General features: G+C 33.6%; 2 protein-coding genes across 5 annotated transcripts; both read right to left on the reverse strand.

Annotated features, from left to right (window-relative positions):
- Positions 1–369: 369 nt before the first annotated feature.
- LOC147383914 (glyceraldehyde-3-phosphate dehydrogenase GAPCP2, chloroplastic-like) lies at positions 370–4,215 on the reverse strand. Of its 4 annotated transcripts, none has more exons than XR_015173146.1 (6): positions 3,641–4,215; positions 3,294–3,500; positions 2,528–2,701; positions 1,367–1,441; positions 580–669; positions 370–483 (listed from the first exon to the last, which is right to left on the reverse strand). XR_015173146.1 is itself a non-coding variant. In XM_086426952.1 (5 exons), exons 2-5 carry the CDS (start codon positions 2,563–2,565, stop codon positions 429–431), a joined length of 258 nt encoding a protein of 85 aa, XP_086283078.1. In that variant the 5' UTR covers positions 2,566–3,500; positions 3,641–4,215; the 3' UTR covers positions 370–428. The 4 variants fall into 4 exon arrangements, 1 of the variants encoding a protein (XP_086283078.1); XR_015173145.1 differs by having other exon boundaries at positions 2,528–2,906; XR_015173147.1 differs by lacking the exon at positions 2,528–2,701.
- An 8,923-nt stretch (positions 4,216–13,138) lies between these two features.
- LOC147383915 (uncharacterized) lies at positions 13,139–15,489 on the reverse strand. The gene has a single exon (XM_086426213.1). The coding sequence runs from the start codon at positions 15,384–15,386 to the stop codon at positions 13,374–13,376; it is 2,013 nt and encodes a 670-aa protein (XP_086282339.1). The 5' UTR covers positions 15,387–15,489; the 3' UTR covers positions 13,139–13,373.
- Positions 15,490–15,877: the final 388 nt, after the last annotated feature.

Genomic DNA, 15,877 nt, shown 5'->3' on the forward strand with positions numbered 1-15,877 from the left:
GTATAAAGCATTTGATGTTGGTTACCCAAACTCAAAGACTTAGGAGTATAAACTAATGGTGGTTGGTGGTGGTGGTGGTCTTTTGAATGTTTGTTTCAGTATCCAACTGCATGGGCCACAGGTGTTTTTATGTTTTGTCTTTTATGGATGTCTCTCGAAATCAAGGAGGTATGATTTTGGGCAGGTGACCTAAACATCACATGAATATGGCCACAAGAGTGGGCTTAATTGGGTGCCTCCATCAATTTAAACAAAGATAAAAAAAAAAACTACTTGGAATCAAAAGAAAATTAAAATAGTAACAAATAAATTTTATAAAAAGAGAAATGATTGTATATAGATTCTTACACAAATAATTATTGAGCATACCTCCTCTGCACTAAACGAATGACACAAGTCCTAACAGACCACAGATATCCATGCACACTTCAGTTGTTTGCAGCCACTAAAGCCATGTGCTCGATCAGGTCCAACACTCGATTGCTGTGCAAAACCATGTAAAGGTACATTTTAGACCAGCAACACAAAGGGGAGAGGGAGAGGGAGAGGGAGAGGGGGAGAGAGAGAGAGAGAGAGTACCTGTAACTCCACTCATTGTCGTACCACGAAACAAGCTTCATGAAGGAGGAGCTCAGTCCGATGCCGGCCTTGGCATCGAAAATACTTGACCTGAAAATAAGTCCCCAAAAAGAAAATGAGAAATGGTAGATGGACATACATCAAAAATCAACCTGTGACAAACCTATGTTATCCAATTCATTGATACTCGTCCGAACCACATACTAGTTCACGGTATGGTTCATACTGGGTTAGTAAAATCAAACGAACCACGAACCCACCGAATTTTGATTAGGTTCAGCGAACCAAACCAATTTATTATACTTTTTCATTGTTTATATTAGAATTTGGATTATGATATCAATATTTAACTTGGTATTTTTTAACATTATAATTGAACTTATAACTTGTATACTTGAATTATATATATCTACAAGTGAACCAAAAAATGAATTATCTCTACCTACCCCTACGAACCAGGTTCGTTCTAGAATGGCGAACCATGACCCAAATTTGAACTGAGCAAACCAACGAATCAGGTAACATAGTGACAAACCAAGTGCCATCCATCTCAGTGAATCTCAAATATGTTCATCGAGAAACCAGTTTGAGCCGTATACTAAAGTTCTAGAAAAAAACTTGTGACTTTTGGAGTTGCAATATATATATATTTTTTTCTGCTCGTGTATTGTTGTGTTTCTTTAGCTCTATACCAGGTAGGCCTTCTCAACCTTCTCTATTTCTTCTTCATTAATACATTTTCATCTACAGTTCTAGAAAAAAAGAGTATTTTAAACAAGACTTCTACCTTGAGTCACCAACAAAATCATTGGATACAACATCATCCTCCGTGTATCCAAGCTGAAGTCTGGTTTCCTTGGTACTACAAAGTAGAATGATGAAGTATAAGTGATCATGCACATATTCATTTAGATATCAAAAAAGGATCGAATAAAAGATTGGAAAGGCAAATCACAAAAAGCAAGAAATATTTAATTCTACTCTTGATGACCACTGCTCCATTAACATCTATTAAAAGATTTTTTTTTATTTCACCATTTAATCACCTTAGCATTAAATGGTTAAATTCAAATTATTGGGGTAGACAAATAATGGGATGCAAGATGAATCACATTATAGTCATTGAACATGACATTCATAAATTTAGTGGTTTTACTTCCATACAAATGTCTAATGTTTGGAGTAAGAATGATTTATCCCTAAATAAATGTCAATTGATACTAAATTAAAAAATAGGAGAAAAAATAAGATATGCATTAAGATAAGAACCCTTGGAATGCCAGATTCAAAAACATGTCAACATGGATGGTTCACGCCGTTTAGATGAACCCTGATAACATGCATGGAAGTACTCTTGTAAGTTTAAAATCATTTGAATCATGAGTCTAGTTGCAGGGTAGAGAAGTAGAGGCCAAAGAATTCAGAGAGTTATTTGCCCACATTGGCCTGCCTACACACCACCCCACTTAATAAGGGTAGGGTCCTCATTCTATAGAATTCTCTGAGGATCCACATATAATGAAATTGTAGCTACATACCATGATACCAAGCGTGAAAATAATTGTAACTACATGCTCAATTTATGCACATTTTGTTTCTTGATTCTCAACATTCAGCTCTATAAAACATAATCGGTCTTCCTAGTCTTATAGAATTGTCATTTTACTCTTAGCCCAATTGGACTTGTACAGCCTCTACCAATTCCCATGCTAGTATGGACAGATATTTCAATGGATTTTGTGGAAGGACTTCCTAAATCCAAAAGGAAGTCAACCATTTTTGTGGTGGTAGATAGACTCTCAAAGTTTGCTCACTTCATTCCCATCTCTCATCATTATACGGCTGCCACCATAGCTCAAATAATTTTTGAGAACATATTCAAGTTATAAGGAATGCCCCACATTCTTAATTGTAACTATGAAACAAGAGAGGATTAAGTGGTGAGTACCTTTCTCCCAGCAGATTGTTGTAATGAATGTGTAACATATGACCTTTTGAAAACAAAAAAAATCCTAAATCTCAGTTATTCGATTTGAAAATTTCTATTGGAGCATTGCCCATCCAACTTCTCTTTCTCTGATTTTAGCCTCTATTTCTCATCACGAAGCTCATTTTTCTTGGCCTACACAAGCAAAGGACCAATTGATTTAACAAAGCAAACAAACTATTGTCCAGAACTATACTTTTCTCTAATGCCTATAGAGAAAGAATTATAAAAGAAACAAACTATAATAAATTACTAATATTTCAAATGGATTAAGATACTAACCAACACACTCAAGCCTTTTTAGCACTTGCCAATGTGCTAATGCATTAGACCACACCGGCTGAAATAAAATAAAATATTTAAACAATTGATTGGAGAAACAGGATTCATTACAAGCACACAAGGCATTGTGCATACTGCACATGGCAACTCTATGAGAGGTTGCATGATTATAGTATGATACCCACAACAATCTAAAAGCATGAGGTGATCGACGACCCTAGGTCCTTAAGCATGATTATAGTATGATAACCACAACTCCATTCTTAGTTCAACACTCAATAAGTAATTAAGCACTTGTTAGGTACAGATGTAGACATACTAAATATTTTTTGTAATTGTAATTCAGTAAATACTTCTTTTATGTATGGTCTAGAGAAGCACCAAGGGAATTTGGTAATGCAACTGTGGCCATTCTTATAAAGAATACCATTGAAAGACAAGATACCTTATTGGTAAATAACTTGTCAAATTGAGAAGTTTTGGAAAGAAGTTGAATGAGATGATCGGTTGGGGAATTCTCCATCCATCTCTTCATGTCATCTTCACAGTTTCTCTGTATCCATTGCTTCATATCCATATCGGTTGTGTCTGTACCATTTATTCCTTCACCAAAGCAGATTTTACTGATTTTTTTGACACACATAAGAAGTACCTGACCATTGCAAATAAAAGAATAGCTAATGAGGCCATAATCGTGTGCACTATTAACAAATGTGACATTCAAAGAAGCAATCTCATCTATTGCGATTTCTTTAGGAATAGCTTGCAACTTTGGATTAAGCTTTCAAATACCTTCTTTAATTTTCTTGCTAATTAAATTATCCATGGCAGATTTTATTTGCGCTTCAAAAGCATCCACCAAACTATAAATAAGAAAGAACACTAGTTAATACTTCACAGGATCATCCAACTTGGTACTTAGCTTTAAATATTCTGATTAATCATTTAGAAAAGTTTAAATCTTAATAGTCATAGCTTCACAAACGCTTGGGAATAGCTCAAGGTCATATGTCATGGTTTTGACAAGCAATTTTTGTTTCAAGTTAAAAAGTTAATTTTGAGAATTGAAAAACTTATGATGCAATCAAGTAAACTATATTAGTTTCTAAAGTGCCCTGCTGGATACATGTTAACTAGAACAGAGAACGAGGTCAAAAACACAGTGCACACACACACACACACACACACTAGGTTAAAATTAAATAAATCAATCTTATTTGATGATCCTATTGATCAACTACTATGTATGCGATTTTTCTCTTAAATAAATGAGAATTTAGGTACTTAGTATAGTATCATTCCGTGGTGATTGTTCTAGTTTTCCCTGTGTTGGTCTCTTCTTGTTCTGCTATTTGAATTGCCATTTCCTTTTACCGACGGCTTTTTTTTTCCGCTGCAGATAAATTAGATGGAATTTTTTTTCCCCAATGCATACGTCCTATAGGGGCAGATAAAAAGATCCGCTGCAAATAAATTGGATGAAATTTTTTATCTGCGTAATGTATAGGTCCTATAGGGGCGGATAAACGGATCCGCTGCAAAAAATTGTTATATTTCATTTCTATAACGGCGGATAAAACGATCCGCTGCAAAAATGTACATAAAAATTTTTTTTACTAGTCCCTATAGCGGCGGATAAATTAATCCGCTGCTATATTCAATCTCACTAAAGTGAAATATATTAAAAAAATTCATTCTGTAGCGGCGGAACAAATAATCCGCTGCTATATTCAATTTAAAATAAATTGATAAAGAACAACTCATTAACATAACTTTTTATACTAAAAAAATAAAAAATAAATTTTGACTTTTTAGTGGCGGATAAACTAATCCGCTGTTATATTCAATTTTTATTAAATATTTAAAAATTCATTTTATTGTGGCGGATATGGTAATCTGCCACTATATTCAATTTAAAATAAATTTATAAAGAGCAACACATTAATTAAACCTTTTATATTAAAAAAAATAATAATTTTTTACTGGCGGATTTTCCAATCCGCTGCTATATTCAGTTAAAAAAAATTTACAAGCAGAACTCACTAAATCGAATTTTTATACAAAAGAAAATTGGGTTTTGTAACGGCGGATATACTGTTCCGCCGCTATAGGAATTGTATATACAGTTTGTGGGCGGTACCTATCATGGCGGATATAATTATCCGCTGCAAAATATATATATATATAGAGGCGGATAAAATGATCCGCTGTTATAAAATGCCGCTGTAGGCCAAAAATGTTGTAGTGCCCTCTCATCTTATCTTCTTTCTCTTCCTCATCCTCTCCTTTTTTTTCATCTTTCTCGGATATTTTTCCCATGGATTTATCCAAGTAAAATCAAACAATAGAATTTGATTTTCCAACCTTACCTATTTTCCACCATTATTTTTTCATAGATTTCAAATTCCATAGAAAGTCACTTTCCATGCAATCTAACATACCCTTAAACCAATATATATTTTTATAATTCATGCATTGTCTTACATATTATTATTTTAATATGAAGGAATGTGTGGGAGTGATAGATGGTACACCTATAATAGTACATGTTCTTGTAGCAGACAATTTCATTTTTTAGGTCGAAAATGCACAACACAGAATGTGTTGGCTATATGTTTTTTCGACAAGTTTTTTACATGTGTCATGGTTAGTTGAGAGAGACAAGCAAGTGACTCAAACATATTGTAGAATACCATCACTGACCCCAATTTAAGATTTTCACACCCACCAAAAGGTCGGTATTTAAAGTATTAATCGAGATAATATTTTATTTACTTGAATATTTTATGATTGTAGTTATTTATTTTGTTTGGTAGGTAAGTATCATTTGATTGACTCTGGGTATCTATTAATGGATGATTATTTGGCATTATATTGAGGTGTTTGTTATCATCTACAAGATTTTCGGAGCGGTCCATGGGAGAAAGGAAAGAAAGAACCGTTTAATCATTTATATTCTTCCCTTCGTAAATGTGATTAAACGATGTTTTGAATGCGCGATAGGCAATTTTGTGTGACATACATTCATAGTCAAAGTCCTCGTAGTCTAACCAATTTGACAAATATTTGATCTGATCATCCATTCGGTTTTTAAAACATTGCTCTAGAGTTAGACATTTTCCAACTACTATGAGAATTATGTGACCGAAGATCATGAGATTAATTTTTCCAGGGGATTCAAAACTCAATATATCATATGGAAAATTAACAATTTGCTCCAATTCCTTAAATTCTTAATTTATTTGGATTATTTATCTTCAGCTAAATAATTAAATTCCTCAAACAATGAGGCTGGAAACTCCTTCCACCAAGGGGTGCGCCAAACATAATGTGCCATCCATGTGTCTTGCTTTGCTAGCCAAGCAATCTACTTTAAACAGAAATTAAATTTAGAAAAAATTAGCAAAATTAGGTTTAGAGGACATTTTCAAATAAATAACACATTTTGATTTTATTCATACATAACAATGAATACAATTACATCACACAGATATCAAAATAAAATAAATAAAATATAAAAGTGTATATTCGTGGGTATGATTGTGGGAGAAGTTTATCACGAGTTTAAATAATATACACCCGAGGGAGGAGGGCTAAAACCCACATTCCAAACCTCAAATCTTACCACATAGATATCAAAGACTCTTCTTTTTCAAATAACAAATTTAATGAAAAATCCATGTGGCAAGGCATGAGGAAATGGATGCGGGTTTTATCTCCCTCGGTGCACATGATCCAGAGGTGTTGAAATATGTATGTATTTTTAATACCGATTTTTTGGCCTATGTTCACCTTGCTTGGTCAAGGTCGACATGAACATATCGACTGAACAAACAATGGGGTGCTGAAATATATTAGGGTTCCTCAAATCATAGAAAAAAGTTTGCAAGTGCCCTTACTAAGAATTGTGGTGCCTTTAACACCGGCCTTTCCAATAATGTTAAGGGGCTCTTTAGTGGAAAACTACTCTTGTCGAATTCAACTTCTCCAATACTCCAGTCAAGTTGGTTCGCAGGACAATCCGTGTATTTGAGAATCTAAGTACCTCGACACGAGCATAACTTCTTTATGTAGGACCTGGCATACAAGTACAAGTTCACATCTTTTGGATGAGATCCTGCTTAATTAGTCAGATTTATTTTTTAGTCATTTTTTGGATTGCTCAGATGTAAGCTTCTTATTGAATGGTATAGTTCTCATGAACAATGCACATCGATCAATCAATCTAGTTAATCGCCTAAATTTTGCCAAATGGGTTGATCTCAATGTGTGGCTCACTAACGATCGATATATGAAAGAAAAAAAAAAAGATTGATCAGACCAATCCTGTAAGGATCGGATTGGATCCTTGTTGGCTTGAGTTTTTTTAACTTATTTATCGAATCTTAGTATTAGGTTCCAAATTCGATCTGATTGATTTGGTCTGGATAATCATTTTCGTTTAATATAATTTACATATGTTCGCACGTATTAGTGTGGCGTGTTTGATCTAGAATCAATATGATAGGTTTTCAAATCAGATCCTCATCCAAACCTAAATCCTTGATTCACAAAATGAATTGGACTTTGAGTTTAAACATATATAGATTTTGGATCTGATCCAATTCGCTGAGAACCCTATATCATGGACCTACTCTTACCATTTATGTGTGTTACCATAATGAATATTCTACCTAGGGCATCATGATCCTATTGTGGAGCTCGATGGTACTGGTCAACAAAGAGGTACTGTAAACCAAGTCACGTTTTCATGCTGGTTGAGCTCAACATTGAGTTCGTTGTGGGGTATAGAAAATTTCTCAAGGGTATTTTTATAATTTCACTAATATTATGTAAAACCTTAGTTAGATTTTCTATGGTATTTATATTTCTCGTTTTGGTGTAAGGGTGTAATCTGTAACTTCAAGTTTTCCCTTCATAGTGGAATCAATGTGATCTATGGACGTACCTCGATCTTGAGGGAACCACGTAAAAATCTGTGTTTTTGTGCGTGATTTGTGTTTTGTTTTTACTCATTTCTTAGTTCGATTTTTCTCAACACCCAAAACTAATGATTTATATTCCACACAATGGATCAAATTCGGAGAGGAGCAGTACCAAATCCTAGCGATTCGATAAAAAATTTATTAGAGTCAGACCTAACCGGATCTAACTTTTTTTTTTGTCTTATTTTTTTGAAAGCTGAGCTTGAGCCCATGAACTCAAAGTTGCTTTACAATATGTGAAACCAACTGAGCTATGGGTCAGAGCCCACCTGATCAAATCTATCATTTTAAGCTCCAAATCCGATAAAAAATAGAGTTGTGATTTTTTGACTCCCCATCTAACATACTCCCCTTCTAATCTCCTGGCGCGGCATGTGCACAGAATCATAGATTTCCTTGAGATACATAATTCGACATATTTACAGGGATATGCAATTGTGTATCCCAAGAAAAGAATCTATGATTCTATACACATACCACAACAAGAGAGTAGGGGGGAGGAAGAGTCAGTCTATCACTATTCTAAAACTAATGTGCTGGTATTAACCTGATCATAAAATAGTAAATATTTTTTGATCGATTTTAATTTAATAAAATTATAAATAAGAATAAAATATGTTATATATCTAATGAGATATATACTACAAATATACACCATTTTATATTTTCAAGCATATTAAGGACATGGATGATCTAAAAATTGGGTCCTTATCCAAATCCAAATCCTTGATTGGTACACAAAGTCATTGAATTCGTTTTCGGTGTGATCCGATCCATTGAGAGTCCTTGAGGAATCCAACAATCTTATCTCGATTGATCTACATCTCAAAAATCAATTTGGTGGATAAATTCCAGCCCTCATATTCAAACCTCTATTATCATTGGCTTCATTAACAAATCTAATGCTCATGATAAGAAAACAATTGATTTGAATTTACCAATAAAACTAACTTTAAGGTCTATAGGTTTCATCAAAATGAGATGGGATACAAAGAGTCTGCCACGTGGCCAAAAAAATTCCCCTCAAAAAGGTAAATTAAAGGGTAAATTACACTTTGACCCTCATAATTTGGTATAATTCCATTTTAACCCTCCAATATTTTGATAATTGCACTTACCTCCCTTTTCATTGAAAGGTTAAAATTTAAATATTATTTTACTATTTTACCCTTTTATTTTATATTAGAAAATCCGAAGTTTAAAACAATAATTAAAATGCCCTACCTAGGCATTCATTGAACTCATTTTTTCACAGGTATAAAAAAGAATTACATTTTAAAAAGGGTAAAATGATTTTTATAAATAGAATTTATTTGTTAAGTTGATGGCAATTTGACGAAGGGGGGGAGGAGGGAAGTAACTGAACCCCTTAGATAACTATAAGGTAGGTAAGTGCAATTATCAAAATGTTAGATTGTTAAAAAGGAATTATGCCAAACTACAAGGAGTCAATGTTATTTACCCAAAGGTAATAAAATGGTAACTCTAGTAATTTATCACCAAAGAAAATGGCATTTTCGTATTTTTACTACATTTTCCAAATATGGATTAAAAAAATATTGTTTTAGGTGGAAACATTCATTGCTGGGCCGGAGGGTATAAAAGGAGGATCAAGAATAGAGAGATAAATACAGGCAGAGAGAGAGAGAGATTTTTACATAAATTTTTCTTTGATGTTCTGATATTATAATGAAATGTGAATAATTGGTGTTGGCATTTATATTTTGGGGAAATTATTACAAAAATATAAATAAAAAAAATTTTAATTCACAATTTTTTTTTAAAAATTTTTACAAAATTATTGATAAGAATCATTTTCAGTCTTTTAAGGGCTGAAATTTGTGCGTCAATTTTTTTAATTAAAAAATTTACAATTTCAACCCTTAAAGGGTCGAAATTTTGGTTTCGATTTTTTTTATTAAACAATTCACAATTTCAGCCCTTAAAGGGCCGAAAGTTTGGTTTCCCATTTTTTTTTTCCATATCTAATTCTTTTGTCTTATACTTGAATTGCAAAGCATTCCAAATATTTTTTGGAAATGTTATTGAAATATATAGATCGTAGAGACGATTTGATAGTGTGTTTAGAATATGTCCTCTACACACCAATTCATCTTCCTCCCTTCTCTTTCTATTTGATATTATTTTTTATTTTTATTTATTTATTTATTTTTTTTGTATCTTGCGGACTTGATTATGGAAAAGTTGGAAATTAGGATCTAAGATATAAGAGATCTTCAGTACAATAAGCAGAAATATGATTTTATCTTGTCAATGAGTGAAGTTTGTTCCATCAAATCTGTCCAACCTCACAAAAGCTTGATTCATCACTTTGAATGTATTCATTTCTGATTCTTTTTTCATTTCGATAACACTATAAAAGTTTTAAAACAATTAAGAACAATGAAGAAAAAGAAGAATATAGTTAATCCAAAATGACGACTTTGAGGATCGCACGAAACATTATCTTTAAGTTGTTATTTGTCTCTACTCCAAATAAAGTTTACTATCAAATTCTTGACAAAATACTTCCTTGATACAACAAAGTCTGAATTCTGCAGTTAGCAACACTGACGAAGTTCTTAGAACCTATCAGCCCACCAAGCATCGTATGTATTAGCGGCCCAAGATAACCGCCATTAAATATTTTTTCTATACGTTTAAAAATTAATCAACCTAATTAACGACGTTTTTATACAAACACCATTATTTGTAGGCTATTATCAACAGTGAAGTAAACAACATTATTGTTGGTCAACAATTAGAGGTGGCTTTTAGAAAACGCCATTAAAGTTCCACCGTAGAAAGATGTCGTTTTTGTAGTGAATATTTAATAGTCTATATACTTTGGGATTTTTGGCATACGTTAGAAAGACACTTTTGATGCCTCTTGGACCCAATTTTGATTTCTTTGGATCATGAGACTTATAAAAAGTCAAACACCTGCACACTCTGAGAAATTCTAAATTTGGCTTTTTTCCATTCTATAATTCATATGGTGTTTTCTTAGAAGTAATCTTGTTATGTACATGACAAGTAGTAAGTAGTGCTTCACCCCATAAATTGATAGATAACTTAGCATGTATAATCATTGAATTGATTATATTTGTAAGTGTTCTATTCTTCATTTTAGCCAACCCATTTTGCTATGGAGTACCAGGAGCACTTTTTGATGTATAATCTCATGTTCTCTACAAAATAGTAAAAAACTCATTTGGGAAATATTCACCTCTATTGTCACTTCGATAGATTTTAATTTTCCTTTTCTTTTGGTTTTCAACTTCAGGCTTGTACCTTTTAAACATATTGAAGGCTTCAACCTTACTAGTCATTTAATATACATATGTATATCTAGAACTATCATCTATGAAAGTGATAAAATATCGCTTTCCTCCTCTAGTTAAAACACCATTAACTCACAAATGTCAGAATGAATCAATTCTAATAATTGTGAATTCCTTTCAACCCTAGGAAAATGTTTCTCAGTTTAATTTAGCCTGAATACATATTTCACACTTATTAATATTAAAATTATTACAAAAAATCAAACCGTGTTTTGACATAAATTATAAAGTTTTAAAATTTAAATGTCCTAAACGATAATGCCAAATGGAAGAAGACTCGACAACATAAACAAAAGTTTTTTTTAATACTTAATTTGAGCATTCCATTATGAATATCCTTTCTCCATTTTTTGTAAGTATCATCCTGTTAGATTCTAATACGATTTTGATATTGTTTTTACACAATAAATTTGCAGATACAAGATTCTTTCTAATTTCTGGGACATAAAAGACATTTTGGAGTGTCAACTTCTTTCCAGAAATAAATATGAGTTCCACCTTCCTTGTTTCCAAAACTTTGGCAGAGTTATAATTCAGTAATCATACCAATTTGCATTTCAGACACCATTGCAATAAGTTTTTCAATCTTATTTTTCACAAGATTTGCATTATTATTGTTATTTTCATTCTTCTCAGATTTCTTGTGTCTACATTCACGAGCAAAATTACTTTTCTTACTGCAATTAAAATAGTTTTTTTCCTTCTTGTTGGACTTGGAGGAATTATTCTTGAATCTTTTATTGTTCGCCTTGAGATGATTATGATATTTGTTTAAACCATTTTTGTTAACAAAGTTCACATGTGATGAATCAATTTTCTTTTTACAAAACTGAGTTTCTACTTCAATCCGCAAGTGCTTTTGTATTTCCTCTAAGGAAAAATCGTTAATTTTATGCATAAGATTTTTTTTTATTGTCATTCCAATTGGGAGGTAATGTAGTAATTATTGGCCCAAATTGGAATGACTCCGGAAGTGCAACCCTTACCTCTCGAAGTTTTGAAACCAAAACTTGTAACTCATGAACTTGGTTCAGAATATATTTGTAGTCAACCATTAGAAATTCAAAGTACTTAAAGATAAGAAATTTGTTCGTATATAATTTTTTTGTCATATACTTGAATTGCAAAGCATTCCAAATATTTTTCGGAGATGTCACTGAAATATATAGATTGTAGAAATGATTTGATAGTGTGTTCAGAATATGTCCTACACCAACTCATCTTCCTCCCTTTTCTTTCTATCATCTAAGATATAAGAGATCTTCAATACAATAAGCAGAAACATGATTTTATCTTGTCAATGAATGAAGTTTATTCCATCAAATCTGTCCAACCTCACAAAAGCTTCATTCATCACTTTGAATGTTGTCATTTCCTGATTCTTTTTTCATTTCGGTAATACTTTAAAAATGTTAAAACAATTAAGAACAATGTAGAAAAAGAAGAATATCATTAATCCAAAATAACTATTTTTAGGCACGCACGAAACACTATCTTTAAGGTGTTATTTGTTTCTATTTCAAATAAAGTTTACTATCAAATTCTTGACAAAACACTTCTATATTACAACAAAGTCTGAATTTTGCAGTTAGTAACAATGAAGTTCATAGAACTCATTTAAAGAATTATGTATGATTATTATAATGAAAGAGAAAAAAATATTGTAATTTTCATCTCTAGTGAATGACATATATATAAATGTCAACGTGCCTTTTTGGTGGATTGATTCTCTTTAATGGTGAGGTTTTACCTCTTGAAAAATTATACAACTTCAAAGTACACCAATTAAAATAATCATTGTACTTATTCAAAGAATACTTTATTAAAGTAATCATCTGCTTGAGTGCAAATTTTCAAAACTTTTGATCAAAAGTAATTATTGCAATTCTTCATATGCAACACAACATTTCAATAAAAAAAAAAAAATCACTCTCAAATAGTATAATATATATTACAGGTACAATTACAAATAAAAGTGATTCAACAACAAAGAAATGATTGCGTAAGAACGGGGACGTGGAAGTCAATACGAGACGTGAGAGTGCTTAAGGATTTTCATCCTTATCTACTACTAGTACACGTGTAGACTACTGCTACAAGCACGAGGTGTAGGATTCTCATCCTTATGTTCCAGTGCATGCATGGGTAGAGTTGCTGCCACGTGTAGAGTTATTACAACACACATGACTTGTCCTCTTATGCGAGATCGCTAGCCAGTTCAATATAGAACTGTTCACTGAAGCCAAGGTGAAACATCAAGAAGCGTACAAATATTACAAGCTCTCCTCCTTTACGTAGCTGCGAAAGCTCCTTAAATTGACTAGCAGTATAAGATAACAAGTCCACCCACACCTCACAAATCATCCTCCATTTCTTCTTCTGATCTCGCAATTCATTGAGCTGTTCCGCGAGATTAACTGCCTTATAAAGGACAGAGTTACGAGAGTAGAGTTCATTTATGTTCTCTAGTAAATGTCTACGGGCTTCCTTCGACTTTGGCTTTGAATTCCCTCCAAGAAAGAAATTTTGAGCACTGACACATGATCCACGGAATTTATTCCCCAAAATTGATGATAACATCAAATGTTGATTCACTAGGAGGTATAGCATGTAGTCGGCTATGTTCTTGCCCATCTCTTTGTATTCTTTCTGAGTGTGAGTGTAAGGTCTATTCCTCTTTAGTCGGTTGTCACTTGTGCTACTAGTTTCTAGGTCCGTCTCTTGGTTGTCCGAGCGCTCATCAGTGTTGTAACAAATATCAGTTGCAATGTGCCACAATAGAAGACTCTCATCGAATTCTACGCCTCCAAGACTCCATTTAAGATCCTTGAGCTGTAGGGGACAATCCGGCTTTCTGAGAACCCAATCACCTCGACTCGAGTGTAACTTCTTCATGGTCTCAAGATCACTTGCAAACTCATCAGATTTCCTCTTCAGCTCCTCGAAAATGAATTGCTTTAGTTCTTTTGTGACTGGTGCACGGGGCTTATATTTCACATAATCTAATAAATTTCCAATGCCAAACTTGTCTACTATCCAATCTACACATCTCCAACGCTGAACGAGGCTGACATCAATCAAATTATACAGTAACATTGTTTCTGACCACTTGGGTCTGGTAAGAAAGAGAACAAATTTGTGCACCACAGAGACCATCGGCTTAAGGTGGTGGCTAGTCTTTAGGGACGCGATAGTCCAATCGGACAAGATGAGCATCATAAATGCTATAACATCTACGACAATGGCGCTGATAAGCAATGCATATGTAATTCCTACGTCGAACTTATTATAATTGTTCTTGTGACTGAAAATGAAAAGTAAGAGTGAAGTCCAAATTGATAAGGAGCAAATGGCGCGTAGAATGTACCCAATGGAAGAATGCAGCACGGCCGCCTTTGTATAGAGCACATCATAGATGAATCCGAGTTCGACATCCACTACTTCAAAGGCTTCTGTGGCCGACAATTTCTGAAAGAAGGATCGAGTGAACAACAACCCTTCGAATGGGAAAATCATGTTAACAATTAGTCCCTTGAAATTCTTGAACAAAAGATGAGCCGCCTCTACCACTTCAACGCCGCTCAGTGATTTGCGAATAGCTGCTGCTGCTTTTTTATTTATGAAGTCTTGCAAGGGTTTGTAATTTTGATCGTATTTTCCAACGATGGAATCCCTGAAAACATTCTTGCTTGCGAGATAAAGAGCACGAGTTCGCTCACCATACTTAATAATTCCAGCCGTAAACATTAGTAAAAATGGGACTAAGAGTCTTTTCATGGGGAGTGCCCGTACAAAAACGTAACTTGTTGTCAAGACCTCGAAAATCAACAAAAGTGCATGCCTTAACCACAACTCATTGTCTTCGATAGCAAAAGCGGTAATAGTGTCAGGACCTCCGAGGTGCAATAATAGAAATGGAGCCCAGAATGCCATAAGTTCTCTGTGGTTGGCGCAACTAATAGATTGCTTGTTATCGTGGCAAAGTGAGTTGTCACCTTGGGCATTGATGAGGTTTCCAAGGGCTAAAGTCGCGACCGAGTCAGCCAGCAAGTAAAATGTCCATATTAATGGGCGTACCATTTTGGACCATTTTCCCTTTCGAAGGGGGGCCAATATGATGAGTAAGATCTGAAGGATCGTACTACTGAGAATTAAAAACCGGATCTGCCATACATTCCAAAGCTTCTTGAGCGGGTCAGAGAAGTCCATACTTTCCTCCCGTAACCCCTTTTTTTCTTATCTTCCCCTGTTTGATTTGAATGTCAATAATAATGTCAGTTACAATTTCTTATACAATGGGGGTACACAACATATGTTTCTAGCAATGTTTTAAAAATACTAAGACTTTCCTTACTAACTTTGTAAGATTTTATCCCTACTAGGGGTCGTTTTGATCAAATGGATTACGACATTGGCAATCCAACACCACAGCCATCTAGATTTCATGTGGGCTCAGTAACCTTTTAGTAAGATTTGAAATCATACTAAGTTAGTCATGCTAGCCCAACTTTTTAAAGTAGGGGAATGCTTGTAATAAAATTGCAACAGACGGTCTGCCTGTAAATCTCTCTATTTTTTATTAGTACAAGAATGACAATGTTAGGGGGGACATGTCATCAGTTTGGAAAAATAGGGACATCTGAAATGTTAATCAAAATGTGAAGGATTAAAATCTCAAAGGGAATTGTTTTTCAAACACG

Source organism: Akebia trifoliata, chromosome 15 (genome assembly GCF_017979445.1).
Source record: "Akebia trifoliata isolate Shusen 1 chromosome 15, ASM1797944v1, whole genome shotgun sequence".
Taxonomy (NCBI): Eukaryota; Viridiplantae; Streptophyta; class Magnoliopsida; order Ranunculales; family Lardizabalaceae; genus Akebia; species Akebia trifoliata.